Source organism: Onychomys torridus, chromosome 1 (assembly GCF_903995425.1).
Source record: "Onychomys torridus chromosome 1, mOncTor1.1, whole genome shotgun sequence".
In the NCBI taxonomy this organism is placed as follows: domain Eukaryota; kingdom Metazoa; phylum Chordata; class Mammalia; order Rodentia; family Cricetidae; genus Onychomys; species Onychomys torridus.
The window spans coordinates 29112370-29136993 of record NC_050443.1 but is presented as its reverse complement, the minus strand read 5'-3'; the positions used below and the strand labels follow the sequence as shown (position 1 = coordinate 29136993).

At 48.5% G+C, this 24624-nt stretch overlaps 1 protein-coding gene and 1 pseudogene across 1 annotated transcript; one reads left to right on the top strand and one right to left on the bottom strand.

Moving 5' to 3' along the window:
* Positions 1-1191: 1191 nt before the first annotated feature.
* Positions 1192-2205, bottom strand: Sdhaf1 (succinate dehydrogenase complex assembly factor 1). The gene has a single exon (XM_036186387.1). It carries the CDS (start codon positions 2105-2107, stop codon positions 1751-1753), a length of 357 nt encoding a protein of 118 aa, XP_036042280.1. The 5' UTR covers positions 2108-2205; the 3' UTR covers positions 1192-1750.
* A 13446-nt stretch (positions 2206-15651) lies between these two features.
* Positions 15652-16038, top strand: LOC118582852 (annotated as a pseudogene).
* Positions 16039-24624: the final 8586 nt, after the last annotated feature.

Sequence of the window (24624 nt, the reverse complement as noted above, 5' to 3'; positions counted from 1 at the left end):
ACTTTATGGAAATGGGAGTTTGGTTGTGTGGGTAACTGAGAGATTCAGAACTTCTGGCATAACTAGATCCCACTTGATATCTCTATCTCTGCACCAACCCCAGCCCCCTTTTCATTCCTAACTTAGTGGCCAGATTGTCCCGTCAATTTAGCAGCCAATAGTCTTTAAACTTCTACAGGGAAGTCCCAGCAGGGCTCCTCTGGCTTAGACTACTTCACCAGGGGCCACAGTCAGTTCTGCGGGATCACGGAGGCTAAACAGGAAGTGTCTTCAAAGGAAACGGAAATGGTTCCTGGAAATGCACAAAATGGGTACTCAGGGTCTGGGAAGCAGTGGCTTCCAGGAGACTCCATGCTAAGCGTTGAGTGTGCAAACCAGTAGCTAAGGGATGTACCAGAGAAGCTACAGTTATGGTCTGTCTTTCTAAATACATTTATTTATTATTTATGTGTGTGCATACATGCAGGTGGACATCAAGGACAAATTGCCATAGTTAGTCCTCGCCTTCTAACGTGTGGTCCCTAGGATGTGAACTCAACTTGTCAGGCTCGGCACCAAACTGCTTTATCCACTGAGCCATCTGGCCCATTTTTTTTCTTTTCTTTCTTGAGACAAGGTGTCTCTATATAGCGCATTGCACATAGGGCAGGTTAAGGTCAGTGGTCAGAGCACTTGCTCAGCAAACACAAGGCCCTAAGTTCATGCCCAGAACCACAAACAAAACAAACAACAAACCAGCATATGCTGTGGTAGAACATGCCTGTGGTCCTAGCATTCTGGACACAGTGGCATGACAGGCTGGAAGCTATCATTCCTTACGTGGCCAGATTGAGCTATGTGGGTCTGTCTCAAAAACTAAACCAACCAAGATGATCTTGATCAAAACTGAGGCCGAGAGATGAACAGGTAGCCAACATCCCATGGTGAAGGGTAATAAAATTGAGGTAACAGCTACATGTAAGTAGTGTCATAGCCTCCCTCAGCTGGGACCCCATGTTCCTCCCTTTTGTTCCCACCTGCCTCTCCCGCCTTGGCATGGAAGTACATGTTTCTAATCCCAGAGTTTACAGGCTGAGGCAGAAGGAACTCAATGCTGAGACCAGTCTAGGCTGCATCATAGCAAGACCATCTTAAAAGAAACAAAAAGCAAAACCCCTAAGGTCAGAAAATCTTAAGACAACCGACAAGGAATTAAGCATACCTCACATTTATTCCCTTTGTACAAGAATCCTGGAAGACTAACAGGAGTAGGAACTGCCTCTTAGAAACACCCAGAAGGGGTTCTCCAGGAGTCTGGCTGATCAGCTGGGATGAGCTACTGTAACCTTCCCTTATAATCCTGGTTTGTCACAATGAGTGGGACACGGTTTTCCAAACCGGACTGCGAATTTCTCACAGTTCATCAGGGTATTTTATTAAACTTGCTAGGCAAAAGTCTGCTTTTCCCCGCGTTAAAAACAGCAAAGGGCAGGTCCTCAAGAGCGCGGGGTGGGTGTGTTCTCCGAAGTCCAGAGGTGTGTCGGCTCCTATTCGTCCCTGCGTTTGGATCTTTGACTTAGGGTTAGTGCATCACAACATGCATGGGGCAGCCTGCCGGTGCCACAGCATGCCGGGAACCCTCCTGGTGAGAGAGTGTCTGATCTCTCACCCTGCATCAAGAAGGTTCGGCGGTCTCTCAAGACATCTCACCTTCCATCAGTTGAGTTCCCCATCTTCCCAAACTGCCCGGAGGCACCCTTCTCTGGGTCTGTCACAGTCCACCGGATCTCGTCTCCCGTGGCCCTGTGCCTTCACAAGGACTCTTTGGGCTATCGCTATCGCCCAGCGTGGTCCCTGGGGTTGCCGTGTCGGTGGGTTCCTCAGTCGGTCCCCGAGGGCGCACGAAGGTACCCATGGCCGTGGCGTGGCCAGAACGCAGCAGCTGTAGCTGGCGCCGTCCCCGGCGGTACAGATACTCGATACGCAGCACGTCGGAGCGCGGAAGGCTGGCGTGCTGCCGGAACTCGGCGCGCACCCGCGCCTCGGCGCCGGGTTTCCCCCGCCCGGCGCGCAGCAGCTCTCGGTACAGGTTCAGAACTTGCCTCTGCAGCCTGCTGGGCCGGCTCATGATCGCCGGGTCGCAGGCAGCCGCAGCAAACCCGCCGGAAGCACCGCCCCAACACACAGTCCTAGGAAGCTGAAGGGCAAGGCAACGGCCACGTCCGCCAGAGGCCCCGCCTCCCGGGTTCCGGTGCTGCCGCATCCGATTGGTTGGTGCCGCAGTACGTCACGACGGCTTTAGTTGGGGGTGGGGATGGAGTCGCTGGTCCTCTGGTCGACTCCAAAGGGAATTGGTGTCCTTGAGCCGTCTACGGTTCTGGAGGACGTGTGAAATTGAATTCAGGGAAGAGAAAGGAACTAAGGAATTAGGCTCTGGCTGAGAGTTGGAGGAAGCAGTCCTGATTCCAGGGAGGACGGAAAACGAAGGTTCGAATCTGGGTCACCAAAGGATACAAGGACATTGGGAAAGGACAGCTTTAAAAAAAAAAATTATAATTTTAGGGGTTGGAAAGTATATAAGCTGACGACATGATCGCTCCAGGGTATGGTTAAGGGGAAGATTTTTATTGTAGATATGAAAGTGGACAGCTAGAGACATCTGGAAGAATCCAGAGCAGAGAAAGTAGCCTGGATGTGGCCAGGGCTGTGTGCCAGAGAGGGGAGAATACCAGGGGATAGAGAATAGAGGAAACACAATGAGAGGAGCAGGGCCAGAGCATAGAAAGAGAACAGTGAGAATAGCAGGGTTGTAAGGAGAATGAGTATCAGGGGGCAGGGAAGCCTGCAAGCTGGAGGGAGTTTAGGATAGGGGAGGAGGTGAGTATGCTTTGAAATGTGTAACAGGTACTTGTGGTACTGAGGGAACCTGAAGGCTAGCTAGCATGGTCTCTGATGTGCTGGTAAGGTAGCCGGTCCCTTCTGCCAGAGGTAAGGGAGTGATTCTTTTTGGTAGATGAGAACCGATTTCACAAGTTCCTGAGGGGGAGGGGTGTTGTTTTTTGTCTAACTGCCAGAATTTGGGAAAAGACGTTTCTTCATACCCAACAGACTGGAACTGACTATGTAGACTAGACAGGCCTGGAACTCCAAAGATCTCTGTGCCTTTGCCTTTCCAGTGCTGGGATTAAAGGTGTGCACAATCACAAGAGCCGTGTGTGTGTGTGTGTGTGTGTGTGTGTGTGTGTGTGTGTGTGTGTGTGTATGTCTGTGATCCTCTGGAACTGGGGTACACATGGTAGTGAGGATGGGTTGGTTTTAATACCCAGATATACTGTTTGTGCAGGTGGAGCAGGTCAGGCTGGGCTAAGTCATTCTTTATGGCTAAGGGCTATTGCACAGAACAGCCTGATTCAATTCCTCATGACCTGAAGACACTCAGGTTCTCTGGAAGAGCAGCAAGTCTTTTTGGTTTTTCGAGACAGAGTTTCTCTGTGTAGCTTTGGAGCCTATCCTCGATCTCGCTCTGTACGAGGCTAGGCTCGAACTCACAGAGATCAGCCTGCCTCTGCCTCCCGAGTGCTGGGAATTACAGGTGTGCGCCACCACAGCAAGTCTTTTTAACTGCTGAGCCATCTCGCCAGTTTTCTCCCTTTGTTCTAAGGTACGGTCTTGTTGTGTAGCATCAATGGGGAAGTCCTTACAAGCTGTTGGGCTGGCCTGGCAGCCTTCAGGTCTCCCCAGGATATCAGTCCTCCCAGGCTGTGAGGTGTCATGCTACTTACACTGGGGCAGTGGGAGGGTAATGGACCCTGCCCTCTTACGTCCCGTAGGAAAGGGAATACGCGAGGGACCCCTAGACAAGCCCAAAGCCCTCTGCCCAGTGCACTGCTATGCCTCTGCTCATGTAGGTGAGCAAAGTTACTGGGCCACAGAGCTCATTTCCATCTTATATATGTTCCTAAAAGAAGCTTTGGGTGTGTGTGTGTGTGTGTGTGTGTGTGTGTGTGTGTGTGTGTGTTGATCTGTCTCATTTCTCTTATCTATGTTTTAATAATAACCTGTTTTTATAATTTTTTTCTATCTAAATTGTTTTTTGAACACTTACTTTATGCCAGGCACAACCCTATATACTTCAGTGTTTTGTTTTGTTTTGGTTTTGTTTTGTTTTGAAATAGAATTTCTCTGTGTAGCCCTGGTTGTCCTGGAACTCACTTTGTACACCAGGCTGGCCTTGAACTCACAAAGATCTACCTGCATCTGCCTCCCTACTGTATAGGTGGAGTTTTCCTGTCCTACAGCTGTTCTCAAATAATCACTCAGAGGCTTATATTAATTACAGATGCTCAGCCAGTAGCTCAGGCTTGTTACTAGCTAACTCTTACATTTTAATTGACCCATTTCTATTAATCTATATATTGCCATGTGACTCGTGGCTTTACCTGTCCTCTAGCATCTCTTCTCCCTCAGCTGCTGGCTGGTATCTCCCTTGACCCTGCCCTTCTCCTTTCCAGAATTCTCATTAGTGCTAGCCCTATGCCAACACCACCCAGCTATACTTTAATTATTTGTTTTCTATTATTTATGCTGCACATGGCCAGAGATGTATCTTGGATGGCAGAGTTCTTGTCTGGCATGTATGAATCTCCAACACTGAATAAAACCAGTTGTGGTAGTGTACAACTTTATTCCATTCTGGATACATAACAAGACTGCCTTAAAACAAAACCTACAAAAAGCTTCTGAGGTGACCAGTGTGTCAACTTTGTGGTAGTGTGGCAATGCCAGTGCAGATGTGTCTGCTCTTTTGACTTGTTCCTCTTGCTGGGGGCCATCTCTTCATTCTCAGGAACCTCTGGGTTTTAAACTTCCATGCCTTTCTTGTCAAGTGGCTCTTTATCTCCAAGACATCTGTCAAAAAGGCTGAAGGTCTTGCTTTATTTTTCTGTGAACTGAAGGCCATAAAACTGGAAACACATACTATTCTCCTTGCCAGGGCTCCACCCAAGGCTTTCTGATCATGGTCTCTCAGTTTGTCTTTGGAGAGATGGCCCTGCTCTCTGCAGGGTTTGATACGCTTTTTCTCTGCTTCCAGATGTGGACAGATTTCCCCAAAACTTGTCCCATCAGCCAACCAATGTGATTGGTTTAAAGATGAGAAAATGCCTTTGGAACATCAAGGATCAGCCCTGAGACTTTTCCTCAAACTAACGAGAAACAAGTGCTGGCTCCCCACTAGGATAGCTAAGCTGTAGGAACTTGAAATGGTTCCTCCACCTCTGTCCACAAACACAAGAATGGTCTGAGAATTAAGCTATAGTTTTCAAATATCCACTGTTTATTTCTTCCCAGAATTAGGATATTGAGCTGTACACCTGACTGCTCAGCTAAAGATGTATCATCCTCCTTTGTAGCCAGATGATAGAATTCTACAAAGTGTTGGCACCTGGGGAATACAAGAAAGTGCCACTTCTGGGCTGTATATTTGAAAGAGATCCAATCCCTTTGTCCACCTCCCTGCCCTTTTCATAGTGCATGAATGTAGAAGTAGTGGGGACCAGGTTATGACTGCCACTTGGGAGGCATAGCCAGACATACCTTAGAAAGCTCACCCAGGCATGGTGGTTCATGCCTTGTAAATCCTACTGCTTGAGAGGTAAAGACAGGAAGATAGGGAGTTCAAGGCCAGCCTGGGCTGTATAAGACCCTGTCTTGAAAGAAGAAGGAAGATGGGAGGGATGGCTTAGTGTTTAAGAGCACTTTGAATAGAAATGGCCCCCATAGACATATAGATTTGAATGCTTGGTCACCCAGGATGGCAGTATAAGGAGGTGTGGCCTTGTTGGAGGAAATGTGTCACAGTGGGGTGGCTTTGGGTTTCAAATGCTCAAGCCAGGCCCAGTAGCTCACTCTCTCTTCCTGCTGCCTGTTAATCCAAATGTAGAACTCACAACTCTTTCCCCAGCACCATGTCTGCCTGCATGCCGCCATGCTTCCACCATGACAGTAATGGAGTGTAAGCCAGCCCCAATTAAATGTTTTCCTTTATAAAAGTTGCTGTGCTCATGGTGTCTCTTCATAGCAACAGAAAACCTAAACTAAGACAGATGTTCCTAGTACCCATGTGGGGTGACTCACAACTGCTGTAACTCAATGATGCCACCTTCTCGCCTCTGTGGGCACCGTCACACATGTGCACACACAATGGGATGTTTTGTCTGCATGTGTATCTGCACAAAATGTGTGTGCAATGCCAGTGGAGGTCAGAAGAGGGTGTTAGACCCCCTCGGAAGAGTTATGGCTGGTTGTGAACCAAGATGTGGTGTGGTGATACTGTGTTCCCCAATATATTGTGCACCCCAATAAACTTATCTGGGGTCAGAGAACAGAACAGCCACTAGACAGACATAGAGGCCAGAAAATGGTGGCACACACACCTGTAATTCTAGCATTCTGGAGGCAGAGATCCATCTGGATCTCTGTGAGTTCAAGGACACATTGGAAACAGCCAGGCATGGTGACACACGCTTTTAATTCCAGGAAGTGATGGCAGGAAGCAGAAAGGTATTTAAGGCATGAAAACCAGGAACTAGAGTCTGGTTAAGCTTTTAGGCTTTTGAGCAGCAGTTCAGCTGAGATCCATTCAGATGAGGACTCAGAGGCTTCCAGTCTGAGGAAACAGGATCAGCTGAGGAATTGGCAAGGTGAGGTGGCTGTGGCTTGTTCTGCTTCTCTGATCTTCCAGCATCACCCCAACAACTTCAGGTTTGATTTTATTAATAAGAACTTTTAAGATTCATGTTACAATGTGGGGCTGGAATCCAAACTCCAGTTCCTCTGCAAGAGCTTCAAGAGTTTGCCCAACGGCTGAGCCCACCTAGAGTTAATGAGTGGGTTGTTTTTTTTTACATTTGTTTATTTATTTATTTGACTGGCGAGACATGCATGCTCTGGTGTGAAGCCTGAAGGTTAAGGACGTCTTGTGGGAGTTCTGTCCACGTGGGTCATATGGATTGGACTCAGGCTGTAAGACTTGCCTTTACCCACTGAGCCAACTTACCCATCTCCGAACGGGTCTTGAGTGACCGATTTCCTCCCACCGTCCATGGCAGGTGATAATACAAGTAGCAGCAACTCCGTTTTTACTTTTGTTAGTCCTGGGGATGAACTCGTGGATTTTGTCCTAGTTAGGGTTACTACTGCTATGATGAAGCACCACGACCAAAAATAACTTGGGGGAGGAAGGGGTTTATGTGGCCTTTGTGTCCTGCATCACAGTCCACTGAGGGAGCCAAGGCAGAGCTCAAGCAGGGCAGAAACCTGTAGGCAGGCAGGAGCTGATGCTGAGGCCATGGAGGGAGCTGCTTACTGGCTTGCTCTCATGGCTTGCTCAGCCTGCTTTCCTTCCTTCCTTCCTTCCTTCCTTCCTTCCTTCCTTCCTTCCTTCCTTCCTTCCTTCCTTCCTTCCTTCCCTTTCTTCCTTCCCTCCCCCCCCCTCTTTCTGAGACTGGGTCTCACTATGTAGCTCTGGCTGTCCTGGAACTCACTCTGTAGACCAGGCTGGCCTTGAACTCAGAAATCTGCCTGCCTCTGACTCCCTGAGTGCTAGGATTAAAAGTGTGCACCACTACACCCGGCTCCAGCCTGCTTTCTTACAGCACCCAGGACCACCAGCCCAAGGGTGGCACCACCCACAATGGGCTGGGCCCCCCTCCCTCAGCCACTAGTTAAGAAAATGCCCTCCAAAGCTGGAGGTAATGGCGAGTGCCTTTAATCCCAGTACTGGAGAGACAGAGGCAAGCAGACTGAAGGGAGCAGGCAAAAGCACCTAGGGCTGAGTACTGCCTTTTTTTTTTTTTAAGTTTTATTTATTTCACATGTACACAGTGTTCTGCCTGCATGTGTGCCTGCAGGCCAGAAGAGGGCACCAGTTCTCATTATATATGGTTGTGAGCCACCATGTGGTTATTGGGAATTGAACTTAGGACCTCTGGAAGAGCAACCGGTGCTCTTAACCTTTGAGCCATCTCTCCAGCCCTGAGCACTGCCATTTTGATTTCAGACTCTATTTTACCTGTAGGGTGAAATAAAGTTCAGGTTTCCAAGCCCTGGGTTGGGGGGTGGGGCTGACCAACCTCCTCCCTATACCATAGAAACAGTCGTTATGTGTCTTTAGTTCTCTAGAAACATCATGGCTGTTCCTAACCACAGAAGGAATAAGTGAATCTGATTGGTTGGACTGAAAGGCTTGCATTGTATATTGATTGACAATGATGGAAAATTTAAGGAAGCCCTTAATCTCTAAATCCTGATTAGGGAAAATGGCAACTGTAACTTGGCAACAAATGTTTGTGTGATTTTTTTATACTTATAAACCCCACTTCTGCCCCTGCTTGGGGCTGTCAGGAGAGATGAGGCTCCCGAGTCCTGCAGCCCTGATCAATCAGTGACCTGCTTATGTGGTGAAATATTAAAATCTTTGGAACCTGTAAGTGTTGTCTCTCTCCTTCCCCACGATGCATAATGGGCTAGGTGTAACACGGATCTCTGTGAGTTTGAGGCCAGCCTGGTCTACATAGTGAGTTCTGGGACAGCCAGACCTACATAGTGAGACCCTGTCTTGAACTCCCCTGCAAGACAGAGACAGAGAGAGAGAGAGAGAGAGAGAGAGAGAGAGAGAGAGAGAGATGCCCTAGAGGTTTGCCTACAGCCCAATCTTATGGAAGCAGTTTCCCAATCCAGGTTCCCTCCTCTCATGACTCCAGCTTGTGTCAACTTGACATAAAACTGGCCAGCACATAGCCCCATTATGGGCCACCCTGAGACTGGGGCAACATGAACAGGAAGCTCTGCCTGCCTTTGTTCACCTCACCCTAATTCCAGCAGCTGTAGCCAGGTTCAGGGTACCAGACTGCATGGGTTGGCACCAAACCCTTATCACACACCCGTTTGTCACACTCACGGCACTAGCTGTCTGTGGACCAGGAGCGGCTCTTGCTGCACACTCCAATGGTCTGGGAGAACACGCTGCATCTCTTGGCTGGTAAAACCAGTGCAGCAGCCATCTCAAGGCTGGGGTGGGCTGTAGCAGCAGCAGTAGTGTCACGGTCCCCAGTGTCTCTGAGGTGGAGAGAAGCAGAAGACACAGACAGTGTAAGGTAGAGAACAGAGTCCCCTGGCAGGGTACTTATGGGTGGATAGGGAAGACAGAGACAGAGGCTATGGGAGAGAGCAACCTGGGATATCAGAGAAGAGACTAGAAGACAGGAAACAGGGTCCCTAAAAGCCTTGTCATGTCACATTGGCCAGATTGTCTCTTAGGTCCACAAGAAGCTGAAGGCTGGGTCTGCACAGAGCTGGGAGGCCCAGGAGGCAGGCCCAGAGACAGCTGTCTGGAGAGAAAGAGGAGTTCCAGGATCGTGCTCACCTATGCGAGGTCATGCTGTGGGGGAAAGTATTATCAAGCTGTCAGGGTAGTTAGCTGGTGGGATCGGAGAGGCCAAAGAAGGAGGCATTGGAAAACCTGGGGATCCGGAATCCAATCAGAGTCCCACTGCTGTAGTCTCGGGTGCTTTTCATTTCTGTGACTGGTGAAGAAGAATTTCACTAATTTGTGTTAGCCTGGTTGGGAAACTACTTGTAAAGCTTAGCTGGGAAGAGCAAAAATTCTATGCTATCCTGGGCTATGTAGCTAGTTCAAGACCAGCTTGGTCTACATAACAAATTCTGGGCCAATGAGTCCCTGTCTCAAAACAGCAACAACAAAACAGCTGGTGGTGTAATCTGGTGGCAGAGCACTTACCAAGCATGTGCAAGGCCTGTGTTCAGTCACCAGCACATGGGAGGGAGGAAGAGGGTGAGGAGACACTGAAATTAAAGCTGGGTGCAGTGGCACATGCTGTAATTGCTCCTGAGCCTGAGGCAGGAGATTGGAGTTTGAGGACAGCCTGGGCAATGCGGTGAGAACCAGTCTTAATTGGAAAAAGAAAAACGGGGGAAAAAAAACCCTAGGAGACATTAGAGGTTGGTAAATGGGAACAGTCATGAGGGATCATAAAAAGATTCAGTGGGAAGCTGGCCAGAAGCGCTGTGAAAGAGAGGGTTCCACTGGGGGTCAGTGGTGGACTAATTGGATGGTCTGACCTACTGAGAGGTCAGTGGAAGTTAAATGAGGAATAACAACAGAGCAGTGGTGGGTGGTGTAAGTAGAGGAACAAGGGGAGGTCCAAGAAGATGACAGAGTAACTGGTGGACCAGTCCATGGACCACTGAGGATCAAGGTGAGTGAGCAGCTTTGGGTAGCAATGGGGTGGTGGGCCAGAAGGTAAGTCAGTGGGCAAACGCAGTGGGCAGGAAAGATGGGTCACACACAGTTCTGTTAGAATGCAAGTAGCTAAGCCAGAGGGAGTGTCACTGGGAAATTCGAAGCCAAGAATGGTGGTGCCTGCCTGTAATCTCTACATTTGGGAGGTGGAGGCAAGAGGTTCAGGAGTTCAAGGCCATCGTCAGCTACATGGTGAGTTTAAGGCCAGCTTGAAATGCAGAAGAATGTTTGAGAAAACAAAGCAAATGAAAAACTGTTAAGTGGAGGGCCAGTGTTGGAGGGATCCACAAACAAGCCTACAGGAAGGAGACAGTAACCATTGCAGCAGACATCTTTTGTTCCTGGAGTCCTAAGACAGAGCCAGATTCCAGAAAACCAACATTTCATATCTATGGTAAGTATGGTGGCTCACACACAAAAGGGGTTAGAGGGCAGCCTGGGTTACACTGTGAACTCCACACCAGTGTGACTCGGGGGGCTTCTATACAGTTTCAGAGGGTTAGTCCATAAAAATCAAGATGTGGGGGCGTGGCCCAGAGCTGGGCAGTAGCTGAGATTCACATGATCTGCAAGTTGCAGGCAACAAGAGGAGACTGGGCCTAGTGTGGGCTTTTGGAACATTAAAGCCCACCCCCAGTGTCTTCCAACAAGGCCACACCTCCTAATCCTTCCTGAACAGTTCCACTAACTGGTGCCCAAGCATTCAAACACATGAGCCTGTCTGGGCCAATCTCCTTCAAACTGACACACCTGGTTATAGAGCCTGACCCAAAACAGTAAGAATAGCAACAAGAAAAGCAGGCCCAGTTGCCCATCCCAAAACCCAAGTGGAAAAAAGTAGTGGAGAATAAACTCACAGACTTTTTTCCTCTTTTCTTTTTTAAAGATTTATCCTGCCTTGTGTGTGTGCTTGCATGCCAGAAGAGGGCACCAGATCTCATTATAAGACCTCTGGAAGCCAGGCGTTGGTGGCACACGCCTTTAACCCCAGCACTCAGGAGGCAGAGGCAGGTGGATCTCTGTGAGTTCGAGGCCAGCCTGGGCTACAGCGTGAGTTCCAGGAAAGGCACAAAGCTACACAGAGAAACTCTGTCTCAAAAAACAAAAACAAAAACAAACAAACTAAAAACTCTGGAAGAGCAGCCAGTGCTCTTAACCCCTGAGCCATCTTTCCAGCCTCCTTTTCTTAAGACAAGGTCTCATTACATAGTCTCAGTTGACCAGGAGCTCACTATGAATAACAGATTCCCTTGAATGCCTGGTGCCTTAGGAGGCCAGAAAAAGGCATTGGATTCCATAAAACTGGAGTTACAGACAGTTGTGGGCTGCCATGTTGGTGCTGGGAACTGACCCTGGCTCTCTGTAGAGTGCTCTTAAACACTGAGCCATCTCTCCCGCCACAGGAAAGGAACGATAAAGACTAGAACTATATGAGAGGACAAGGAGCCAGCAACCACAGCCCCTGCATCAGCAATACTGACCGGGAAGAGACAGTGGGGGTGGGGTGAGAGGCATGGGTAGTTAATTAGTGCTGGTCAGCCTGTGCTCTGGTTGATGGTTATCCTAGGACTGGATATGTACTACCAGCTTACTTGGTCTCTGTGTAGACCAGGCTGGCCTCAAATTGTGCCAGTTTCCCTGCTGTGCCTCTTGAGTACTGAGATTTATAGACGCGTGCCACCCGCGACAACCCACAGCCTTCATTTCACTTGGAAGTTCAGTAGGAAAGTGAATAAGGGCTATGCGGGCAGGGGAGAAGATGGGTCTGTGGGGGCCCTGTCAGTGACTCTGGGCTATAGTGATGTTTAATTGTTGTTTTTGGAAGAAAAGTGAGGCAGAGAAGCAGACAGACTTGATCTCAGTCAGCAGTTCTTTACAGCTCGGGGCTATTGCCCAGTACAGCCTAATTCAATTCTTCATGACCAGAGGCCATTACCGAACAGATCTCCTGTGTAGTGTCCTCCAGTCGTCCGAGGAAACTCCTCAAATCCAAGGCTCAGCCTTTTATGAGATGTGCCACTGAGCCACACCCCCAACCCTGATCGTTTCGTTTTAATTTATTTTGAGATCGTGGGCTTTGAATACAGGGCCTTCCACATGCCAGGCAATAGTCCGGAAATTCTTTTTTCGACATGATCTTACTATAGAGCCCACGCTGGCCTGGAATTTCTGATCCTCCTGCCTTGTTTCCTGAGTGATGGGATAACCGTGCACCATCACGCCTCCAGGTTCTTATTTTCAGCTTGCGGACGGAGGTAACTTCACACAACCAGATTCTAGGCAGGAAAAGCTCTAATGTTGGCCAATCCGATTAGGCTTTCCTCTCCGGGGCAACCATAATTGGCCAGCCACGCGTTTGGGAGCAACCAATGGGAAGGGGATTCTCGGGCTTTGCGGCTGAGAGGGTTGTCTATGAAGTTGCCGGCCTTTGCTGCTACCACTAGGGGGAGACTCTTCTCCGAGGTGCCGCTCAAGGAGCAGAGGGCCGACGGCTGAGATACTGAGATGTGAGTTTCTGCTAGGAGCGGTGGATAGTTCTAGATCTGCAGAAGCCCGAAGAAAGTATGTCCCGAACTCCTGTAGTTTTCGAAGATATTTCTGCTTCCAGAGCCTTTTGACTTCTTCTTAAGTCTCTGTTAGGACCGTGATGCTCAGAGCACAGTAGCTCATGGGTGTCCCGGCAGTGCAGGGGTGGAGGCTGCCTGACACCTTGGGCATGTTGTGTCCCCACGATGCCACCTCAGACAAAGCTGGACAGAACCTGTGTATGAAGGTCATCACTCTGTATACAAGGGCAAGCCAGGATTCGTTTGAATCAGGCCGAAGGAAAGGCCTAGAGAGGGAAGAGAAAACACTGCCCCCCGCCCCCAGTGAAGGTAAGTGGGGCGGCTAGATGGCTCAGCCTTTGCACTCACACTGCGGTGTTTACACCTGTATACACACACACACACACACACACAGCTGGGATGCTGGGCCCGAAGTTTCTGACTCAGGATTCCTAAGGCAGGGTAAGTCCCATGCTGTACCACTGAGCTACAAACTCATCCCAAAGATTCTGACATTTGTGGTTTGGTTTTGAGACACGGTCTTGGGTTTGTCATGTAGCCTAGACTGGCTTCAGACTCACAATCCTCCCGACTCTACTTGAGTGCTGAGATAACAGGCACGCATTAGCAAGTGCTGCACAGGGTGTGTGTGTGTGTGTGTGTGTGTGTGTGTGTGTGTGTGTGTGCTTTGAACGTGCCTGTGTGCTTGCTGGGGAAAGAGAGCCTACAGCTTTGTGCACATTAGGCCATACTCTGCTACTGAACCACAGTCTCGCTCTTTGAGGTTCCTTTTTTTTTTTTTTTTTTTTAACAAGTCCCAGGTGTTGCTGATGCTCCTGGGGCAATTTTGAAAACTACTGTCTTAAAATAGCATATGAGGCAGAGTGAGTGCTTTGTAAGCGTTCACTAAGAAATGAAATCCAATTTCTTCTCCAGGAGGCTGTGGAGGGGACTCCATCTTGTTCTATGCTCTCTCCAGTGTGGGCCCAGCACTGAGGAGGTCTTCACCCAGCACCTGCGGCAACTAAGCATTAGGTCCGGGTCTCCCGCCCCAGGCCCCACTGACTCTGGACACCTTACGGGGGGGGAGGGGAGGATTCCCAGCACAGCTGGATGTCTGCCAAGGAGCTACACCGGCATCCACTGTTTGGCTGGCAGCCACAGGCTTCCTGGCAGATGCAGAGCACTTTGCAGTCTGGAAAGTGAGGCCCGCTTTGGCCATGCAGTTCCGGAAGGAGTTTCAGCAGTGAATATATCTGGAGGGGTGCCAGAGCTCCCCTTGGCTCTCTCAAGAGTCTGGAGACACTGTGCTATGCTGTGTCTGCGCCTGTGCTCTAGGTGGCCACGGCATGGTCTAACCTTGGGCAAAGATACCAGGTAGCACAGGACTTAGGCCTCTGCAGCTGTGAGTCACTGGCTATAGGGCTACTGATGTTACTGCAGAGGCCGTACAGGAGGTGAAGCAGGTCACGGGTAGTGCAGTGCTTGGTGGCTGTCCCTCCACAATGATGAGCAAAGATGCCCTGCTTTGGGTCTGCTGGAAGAGCAGGTGATATCATATGTGTTCTGCCCGCATTAGGGGTGAGGGGATCTAGGAATAAGGAAGAAGGTACAGGTCTGGAAGAATGAGGGTGTCCTGGCTAGTTTTATGCCAGCTTGACACAAGCTAAAGTCATCAGAGAGGAGGGAGTCTCTGTTAAGAAAATGCCTCCATAAGATCAGGTTTTAGGCAAGTCTGTGGGACATTTTCTTAATTAGCAATTGATATTGGTGGGCTCAGCCCATTGCGGGTGGTGCATCCCTGGACTGGCAGTCCTGGGTTCCATAAGGAAGCAGGCTGAGCAAGCCATGAGGAGCGAGACAGTAACAGCACCCCGCATGGCCTCTGCTTTAGCTTCTGCCTCCATGTTTCTGCTCTGTTTGGGTTCCTGTCCTGACTTCTTTCACTGATGGACTACAATGTGGAAGTGTGAGCCAAATGAACTGTTTCCTCTCCATCTTGCTTTTGGGGCATGGTGTTTCATCTCAGCAATAGAAGCCTTAACTAGGAGAGTGCAAAGGGAGCCTGGGGTGAGGAGTTAGAAGAGAGGGATGAGGTGTGTGTCAGAGGATTTACAGGACCAGGCAAAAAGAGAGCCAAGGCAAGGAGGCGCAGGGCAAAGGATGGAGAGCTCGGTTTGGGAAGAACCAAAGCCAGAACCCTCAGGCAGGTAGAGAGCAGGTGGCTGCCATTTGCCCTTTCATCTGCACACTCCTGTGTGTACCAGCATCCCCAGGATGGCCTTGCAAAGCTGCTACTCAGACGACACCATTGTCACTACCAGTTCCCAAGGGAGCTGGGCCTGTAACATGAATCTTAAAAGGTCTTATAATAAAAACCCAGAGCCAGATATCAGGGTGAAAGCTGAAAGATCAGAGAAGCAGAACAGCCAGCCACTAGCTTACCTCTACGAAATCCTCAGCCTCAAGAGAGCGAGTTCCTGTTTCCTCACACCTTATATACCTTTCTGTGTCCTGCCATATTACTTCCTGGGATTGAAGGCCTGTGTCACCACTGCCTGGTTCTGTTTCTCTCATGTAGCCCAGTGCGGCCTTCAACTCACAGAGATCCAGATGGATCTCTGCCTCCCGAGTGATAGGAATAAGGGTGTGTGCCACCACTGCCTGACCTCTATGTCTAATTCAGTGGCTGGCTCTGTCCTCTGATCCCCAGGTAAGGTTTATTGGGGTACACAATATGTCACCACATTGTCCCAGCAGGGCACCACCTGGAGCCCTGTGAGCAAGAGGCTGCAGCAGGACCTGATGACCCTTGTGATGTCTGGTGACAAAGGTATTTCTGCCTTCCCTGAACCAGACAACATATTCAAATGGGAGGGACCATCCATGGGGCAGCTGGCACAGTATATGAAAACCTGAGGCATAAACTCTCCCTTATAACACACCCACAGTGAAGTTCCTCACACCCTGTTACCACCCCAACATGGACACCCAGGGCAACATCTGCTTGGATATCCCCACTATATGACATAAGGACCACCTTGCTATCTATACAGAGCCTGCTAGGAGAACCCAACATCAATAGCCCTTTGAACACACAGGCTCCTGAGCCCCGGAACCCTGCCCCCCCCAGCATCTAAGAAGAACCTACAAGGAACCTATTCAAAGCAGGTCTCCAGCCAAGAGCCATGATGCAAGCTGTCCAGTCTCTCTTTTGTGTCTGTCCTTTCCTTGATTTCTAGGCTGTGATGTCATTTTTTAAAATTAAGTCTACTTGAACCCTTACAATGCATATTCAATAAATGCACATCGATTGTTTTCTGTATATAAAAAAGAGCAGGTGGTTGATCATGCATCAGTGTATGGATAGGTCTCTGGGATTACTAAGGGCTTGAGGTTGGATAAGGAATAGACTCTGAGTCTCTGACGTGGTGAAAGGCTGGGAACAGGGAGAGCAAGGGCTGGAAGAAACATTTTGTATTTACTTATTTTGTTTTGTTTTGAAACAGGGTTTTGTTCTGGAGTCCAGGGTTGGCTTGAACTCACAGCCCTTTTGCCTTTGGTACATAACAAAGGCAGGTATGATGATAGGTATGAGCTGGGGGCTGGATTTCAGAGTAGAGCTTGAGGTTGAGAAAATGTGGAGGGTCTAGGCCATAATAGTGGGTTTGAGGCCGGCACCAGGGGGAAGCAGAAGGTTCTGGGGGCTAATTTGTGCATGGCATACTAAGGTGGACCATGAGCTGAGCCCAGGCAAGTGTGGAGCCAGCTTCTCCAGATGAGCGAGCATCCAAGTGGTTGGATGGAGGCCCTGGGCACTTATGTCAAGGGCGTCCACCAGGGAAAGCCTTGCCCACCCAGTAGTTGGCAGGTTTCACAGTAGATATTGAGCATGGAGCAGAGTTGAGTTCCCAGAAAGGTTGCATATCAGTCATGAAATCTTGGAAGTAGGGGCTCAATGCCAACAACTCGTGGTATAGATGCAAGGACCTTGGGATGTCATAGACATAGGCAGAGCAGGCTGGGAAGCCAGTGATTGGTAGGGTGGTACAGGATGATAGTAATAGAATCTTTCCTTCCTCCTATTTTCATGCATGAGTGTGGTGTGTATGTGTGTATGTGCATGACTGCATGTGTTGGACATGTGGGGAGTGTACCTGTGTGTGTATGCATGTGACAGCCTGAGGTCAGTGTTGCTTTATTGCTCTTCCATTGTATTCACTGAAGCTGGACCTCTCAGTCAAACCCAGAGCTAGTCTATGGCTAGTCTCACTAACTCGCTTTTCCTGGAGAGCCCCCATCTTGCTCTTTGGGGGCTGGAATTACAAGTGGGCTGTCATGCCCACTTGGCATTTTTCAGTGGTCCTCAAGTTGTGAGGCAAACATTTTAACCACTGGGCGATCTCTCTCCTGTCCCAGGGGTAGCATCTTGCCAGCAGTATCCTGACACACTGAAGAACTGACCAAGCAGCTATCATCAACACCCAGCGCTGTATCTGTACTTAGTTTCTCCTCTGGGCAGCTGGAGGGGGCGGCTAAGGGCTCCCCCATTGCATTGCAGTTAGCACACAGTCCCACCAGGTGGCGTCTGTGTGCTGATGGAAAAGCCAGCACCCTATAGGTCCCAGGGGCTGTAGAGGTGAGTCTCTCCACAGCATCCAGGTTCTGTGGATTCTCCCAATCACAAACGCATGTTGAGACGATGGGGGTGGAAGATGGGGAGTGGAGAGGTTGGGAGGAGAGGAAGGAGGGGGGGAGGCTTGTCAAGTTGGAGCTCTGGGGGTCAGTGTTACCAAATTTACTTGGATCCCCAGGTAAGTTCAGGGACTGAGGGAAGCCCTGCTGTGCTCCCAGGAGTCTGCCTACAATGCCTGTAAGTACTTGGGCAGCCATTTGTGGTTTTAACCAACAGTTCTTTGGAAGATATCAGAGGTAAGAATGTTATGTCCTGAGAAACCAAGATTCCCAGGCTTGGGAGATGGCTCTGTGGGTAAGGCACTTGCTGGGCAAGTGTGAGGACCTAAGTTCAAACCCCAGAACCCACAGGAAAGTCATGTGTGGTAGCACAGATCTATAATTCACATCTGTAGTCTCAGTGTTCTTACAACAGGACAGGACACAGAGATGGGAGGAACCCTGGAAGTCACAGGCCAGCTAACCTGGTGTGTACAGTGGCAAACATCCAAAGGAGAGACTGTGTCTGAAAAAAAAAAAGGTGGGAGGTGAGGCTCAGTGCCCAACATTGTCCTCTGATTTTCATATATGCATTATGACTCCATGACATGTGTATTCTGGATTCACACGCATAGACACATCATGCACAAAGAATAAAGATGTAATAAATAATAATCAGTCAATTAAAAAATTAGGCCCTCCTCTGGGAGTAAAAAAATTAGTTTGGGGGCTGGAGAGATGGCTCAGAGGTTAAGAGCACTGACTGCTCTTCCAGAGGTCCTGAGTTCAATTCCCAGCAACCACATGGTGGCTCATACCATCTGTAATGAAATCTGGTGCCCTCATAATAAATAAATAAATCTTAAAAAAAAAAAAACCCAAAAACTTAGTTTGGCTGTGAGACTCAGGATTCATGAATGTGTGTGTGTGTGTGTGTGTGTGTGTGTGTGTGTGTGTGTGTTAATTATAAATATTTATTTTGAGACAGGGTCTTGTAGCTGGAGTTTTCTCCAGTCCTGCCAGGGGCTGCAGCCACTCAGACCCAAGTAAACACACAGAGATTTATATTACATATAAACTATATGGCTGTAGCAGGCTTCTTGCTATTTAGTTCTTATATCTTAAATTAACCCATTTCTATTAATCTATAAGTTGCCATGTGGCTTGTGGCTTACTGGTACTTTACATCTTACTTCTCATGGTGGCAGTGGCTGGCAACCTGTCCTGACTCAGTCTTCCACTTTCCAGAATTCTCCTCTCTGCTTATTCTGCCTATACTATACTGGCCTGGCTACTGGCCAACCAGCGATTTATTTATTTATCAATCAATCAATCAATCAATCAATCAATCAATCAGAGCAACACATTCACAGCATACAGAGCAACATCACTCATCAGGGTCTTACTATATAGCCCTGGCAGGCCTAGAGCTCACTTTGTAGACCAGGCTGGCCTCAAACTTAGTGGGTTCTGCCTGCATCTGCCTTCTGGGTGCTGGGATTAAGGTCGTGCACCACCATAACCAGGATATGGTGTAGTGGGTAGCCATTCCAGCCTTGGTCTGGAAGTTCCAACCCCCATTGAGGCTTTGGTAATGCTGAAGACCCAGGATCAAGAGGAGAGGTCTCTCTTGGTTCCTTGACCCTGGACGCTGGAGGTAGACCGAGCAGAGTTCTCCAGAGAACACTGCCAGACTGCGCCATACCTTTGCCAGACCCTGCAACCTATCCCTTCATTTGTAAGTTACCCCACAGAACAAACCTCCCTTTTAACTACATGGAGTGGCCTTAATAATTTCACCAATAATATGGGGTGATGGCAGCCTGTATGTGTCATGGCACATTATGAGATGTCAGAGGACAACTTTTGGGAATCAGTTCTCTCCTTCCACCATGTGGGTTCCAGGGATCAAACTCAAGTCATTAGGCTTGATGGCAGGCACCTTTACCCTCTGATCTGTTTCACTGGTCCTAGATTCAGAATATTTGTCCCAGAATTCTCACCTGCTAGAATGGACAGTCTACTGAGCCAGAAACCCACATCTTTATTTGAGGAGTTGTTTTGATTCCCAGCCCCTACATGTCACTATCCTAGAGTCAAAAGTACCCCATCATGCCCCGGAACCTAGACCCTAAGTGTTCTAGAGTCCAGAGAGCAAGAACCCAGAATTTCTGGCCCTAGAACCAACAAGTCTTTAACCATAAGATCTGGGAATTTGCACCCTAGTTCTTAGGAACTGAATTCAGACCCTAGAAATCTCCTGTACAAGTTGAATGTGAAATATCCCCCAAGGGCAGACATGTGTTTGAACATGTCACCAGCTGGCAATGCCATTTTAGAACCATGACCTAACTAGCAGAAATGAGTTAGTGTGGGTAAACTTTTTAGACACTTTTTATTAGATGTATTCATTATTTTATGTGAGTGCTTGCCTACATGTATGTATGTGCATCCCATGTATGCATGGTACCTGCAGAGCTCAGGAAGGGAGCACAGATCTCCTGGAACTGGAGTTAGGGATGGTTGTAAACTACCATGTGGGTGCTGGGAATGAAACCCCAGTCCTCTGCAAGAGCAGCCGGTGCTCTTAACCACTGACTCATCTCTCCAGTCCTAGCTGGGGGTGAACCTGGAAGGTGATACCCACTTCTGTCTTCTGCTGAGTTCTCTGCTTCCTGATTCATGAGGATGTGAACAAGCTGTTCCACTCATTCCTGATACCACAGGCCAAGATGCACCAGCTTCCATACCCCTCCTGGTATAATGGCCTGTGTCCCCCACATTGTGAGTTCACATGAACCTTCCCTTTCTGAAGTTGTTTCTGTCAGGAATTTTGTTACAGTGACAAGAAAAGTACATATACCCTAAGCCGCCCTTTTCAACGACCCAGCCATCCTGCCGCATACATATAGGCTGTCCTACCCCAAGTAGGGTGATATGAAATAGGCCTTTGGAATTAAGGAATGTGGCTTCAGGAATCTCCCTCCTCAGAAGCCTTTAGCTCTTCCCTGGAAGTCTGCAGGGTGGTCCTGGGAGATGGGTGTGCAGATCTGTAGGATCATGTAAAATGCAGCATGGCAAATCCAGGCACTGCATCTGTCCTCAAAGCATGCAGGCTACAGAACTTGGGGGCTGTAGCTGAGGTGCCACCCAGGTGTGGTACATGCACCTGTAATCCCAGCCTTTGGGGCACTGAGGCCAGCCTGTGGCATATAATGAGTTCAAGTTTAAAGCAGGGCTTGGCTTAGAGGCCAGTCTAAGGGAATGGCTCAGGTCGATACAGCATGACAGGGATGCATGGGGAGGTACACTGATCAGGACAGTTCACATCGCTAGTCTCTGTTTGAACCTGTCACACAATCAGTGCATGCTGCCAGTGTGGACAGTCACAACTGCATCCTACTGTCACCTACAGTCCCCCAGCTGAACACCCAGTGTTTGAGGAGGGTAGAGGATGGGTGTTGTGGGGCTGGGATCCTGAGGCAGTTAAGTCTTTGGAGATCTTGGTGACTCTCTTCATATTAGCTATTTAATCCTCACTACAGCCCTAGAGTTATGTCTTCACACACACACACACACACACACACACACACACACACACACACACACACACATTTTTCCCCTTGAGACAGCCCAGGCTGTTTTGGAACTCACGCTGTAGGCCAGGCTGGCCTCTGCCTCCCTAGTGCCAGGATTAAAGGCTTTGCCACCACCCCCGACTTCTTATCATTTTGATTCCTCAATAAAGACACGAGGTCTTTATGGCTCAGTAGGTAGAGTGTTCACCTAGTGTCACAAGTGTGTTCTATTAGAAGCATCAATGAGGGCTGGCCAGATGGCTCAGCAGGTAGAGGTGCTTGCTGCCAGGTTTGCAAACCTGAGTTGGATGCCCAGACCCTGCGTGGTGGAAAGGTATTGCCTTCTTCTGCAATTTGTCTTCTGAACTCCAATGCACCCCATGGCATGTGCCACCTCTGCTCTCTCACCTTACAAGAACACACACACACACACACACACACACACACACACACATACAGACACACACATACACACAGACGCACACAGACACACACACACAGACACACACATACACACAGACACACACACATACACACAGACACACACACACATACACACAGACAGACAGACAGACAGACACACACACCCTTGCACACAGACACGCATATATGAAAACTAAAAAAAAAATTAACATAGATGGACAGATTTGCATCTTCTCACAACGTCAGGATTTATTGACTGACCAATAAATCCACAGACTCCATTGATTTGTTTGGCTGTAATTTGCCACACAGTCCTGATTTCCGTTGATAGCTGGCCATCATTTTTCCTCCCTTGAACTTGCTATAGAGCCAAGAGTGACCTCGAACTTCTCATCCTCCTGCCCCTATCTCCAAGTGCTGGGATTACAGGTGTGCACCACCACACCCAGTTTACACAGTACTGGGGGTGGAACCCAGCCAGGGCTCCACGCATGCTGGGCAAGCATTCTGCCAGCTGAACTATACCTCACAGCCCCTGAGACAGGGTTTTATTCCAATCTTAATGACTAGTGTTAACTCTCAGACCACACGTCAATACTTCATCTAATAATTTTCAAATATGCAGGTTACAGAATGGCCAAGAGTTCACGAGACTGTAGAGTTCAAAAGCAGGAGACAGAGCGCTGACATGGTACAGAGGAAGTTTCTGAAGGGACCAGAGAAGCCTCCGGGCCCACACATGCAGAGCTGGTCAGGCCCAGGGCTGTCAGATGTGGGTCTGGCAACAGGCATTAAAGAGTTGGTTTGCAGTGGGCTGAAGGTCATGTCAGGAGGAACGGCACTCAAGTTGGAGACAGGCACATGCCCCTCTCTGGGGCAGTTTTCCTGAATGTGGCCTGTGACAAGTGACCAGGTGACTAGTCAGTGAACCTGGTAGGTTTTGACCTTGGGGTGCACCTCTTCTAGTCCCAGGTAAACGAGTTCTATCTGGTCTGGTCTGGGTTGGTAAGCTTACACGTATGCTGTTTTTGAGTATATTTTCAAGTGTCATTATTTGTCAGCATAAATTATTTATCAGCGTGTGCCTCCTACTGTGTGGGCAGGTGATAGTTGTTTACTTGTGCAAACAAGATACGGAGTCATCTTTCTTGGCACTTACATTCAAAATGGAGTAACCCAAGACAAGGCTTTAGAATATGGAACCATTCTAAGCATGGTGCACAGCCCGCTTGCTGACACTTAGCTGAACATGGAGCAGCCCAGCTCAGGCCCAGCTTGTTTTCTTCTAGCATGCATAAGTCTGAGTCCATTTGTTTCCATTCTTAGTACCACAAAATAAAAGAATAAATAAGTAGAGAAAGAAATAAAAAAGAAAGCTAAGGTCCAGAGGGGTGACCCAAAGTCTCATAGCAACAAGTGACCACACAAGAATTTGAACCCAGGTCATCTGCTCCTAGGTCTTTATCTTTGTTTCTTCTTTTCTTTCATTTGTTACCTTTTACTTTTTCTTCTCTTGAGACAGGGTCTCATGGAATTCACGCTAGCCTGGAACTCACTACGTCATCAGGGTTGGCCTTGAACTCCTTGATCAACTTGCTTTTGACTCCCAAGTGCTGGGGTTACACTCATACATATGATGCCTGGCTTCTTTACCTCCTAGTTCTCCCAGTTTAGAAGAACTTACTGAATGCACCCTAGCCTCAGTGGTTATTCAATACCAAGTGGTCAGCCCTAAAAACACACACGAGAGCAGTGCTAAATGGACTCAGCAAGTTACACTTATATATTGGTATGTGTTTACATGTCATGATAATAATTTTAAAATGAAAACATTAGAGGTAATGCATCAAAGGAGAAGGAAGGCTTTGAGGTAGAAGAGGGGGAGCAGTGGGAGGGGGATCAAGATGTGGTAATAATGCATTGAAGATGATAAAAATGTATTATATACATGTATGAAATGTCATGGCAAACCCCATTAGATTGCACAATTAATACGTGCTTTAGAATGACTATATGCAGATACACACACACACACACACACACACACACACACACACACATACGTAAGGTAAAGAATCTTATAACCAGAACAATACTCCTAAATCCTCCCTGGGGAGAAATTCGGGACACTCCAGTGGCTACATGTGGTCATAGGACACCTTCAAGGCTCAGAGGATTTGGAGGCTTCAGGAGCCCGTAGTAGGGACAGTTGGCAGAGTGAGCCCTCCTCTTAGGGCACTTCACATGAGCTGGCCCCTGCTCCAAATGCTGATCCTGTGTTAAACTCATCTCCTCAGAGGAGCTTGAGGACGTAGGTGTTTAAGATCTTCTGTCCCAGTGGGACACACATCATGCTGTAATCCCAGTTCTAGGAGGCTGAGGTAGGATTGCCATGAGCTTGAGTCTGGGCTACACAGTGAATTCCAGAGTTCCAGGCTAGACTCTCAAAACAAACCACAAAACCAAAAACAACAACAAAATCCAAATCTCCTCAAAATCCCATGATCTCTTATCTATAATTCCTAAATATAAGACATGCTCTGAAGATGAAAGATACGTTGTTAAAACTCAAGTGCAGGCCTGAGAGATGGTCCAGTGTCCATCACTGGCTACTTTCTAGAAGGTCAGAATTTGTTTCCCAGCACCCACATGGTGGCCTCCATGGGCAATGTATGGCTGTGGCACACCACTAAACATGCAAACAAAACATCCATGTACATAAAATAAAACAAGTATCAATTAGCTGGTGTGGTGGTGCACTCCTTTAATCTCAGCATTTGGAAGGCAGAGGCAGGTGGTTCTCTGTGAGTTCAAGACCAGCCTGGTCTACAGAGTTCCAGGACAGCTCACTACACAGTGAGCTCCTGACTCCAAGAAACAAAACAAAAGAAGAATAGACGCAAGCACATCATAGGCCTGGGAAAGTGTCTCAGTCAGTAAAGATTGTTACGGCAGCATGAGGACCTAAGTTCAGTTCCCCCGTCCATGTCAAGCCCGCTGTGGTGGCACGCACTTGTAGCCCTAGGGCTTGAGGTGGGAGACAAAGAAGATCCCAGGGGCTCAGTGGCAGTCCAGCTAATTGGCGAACTTCAGGTTCAGGGAG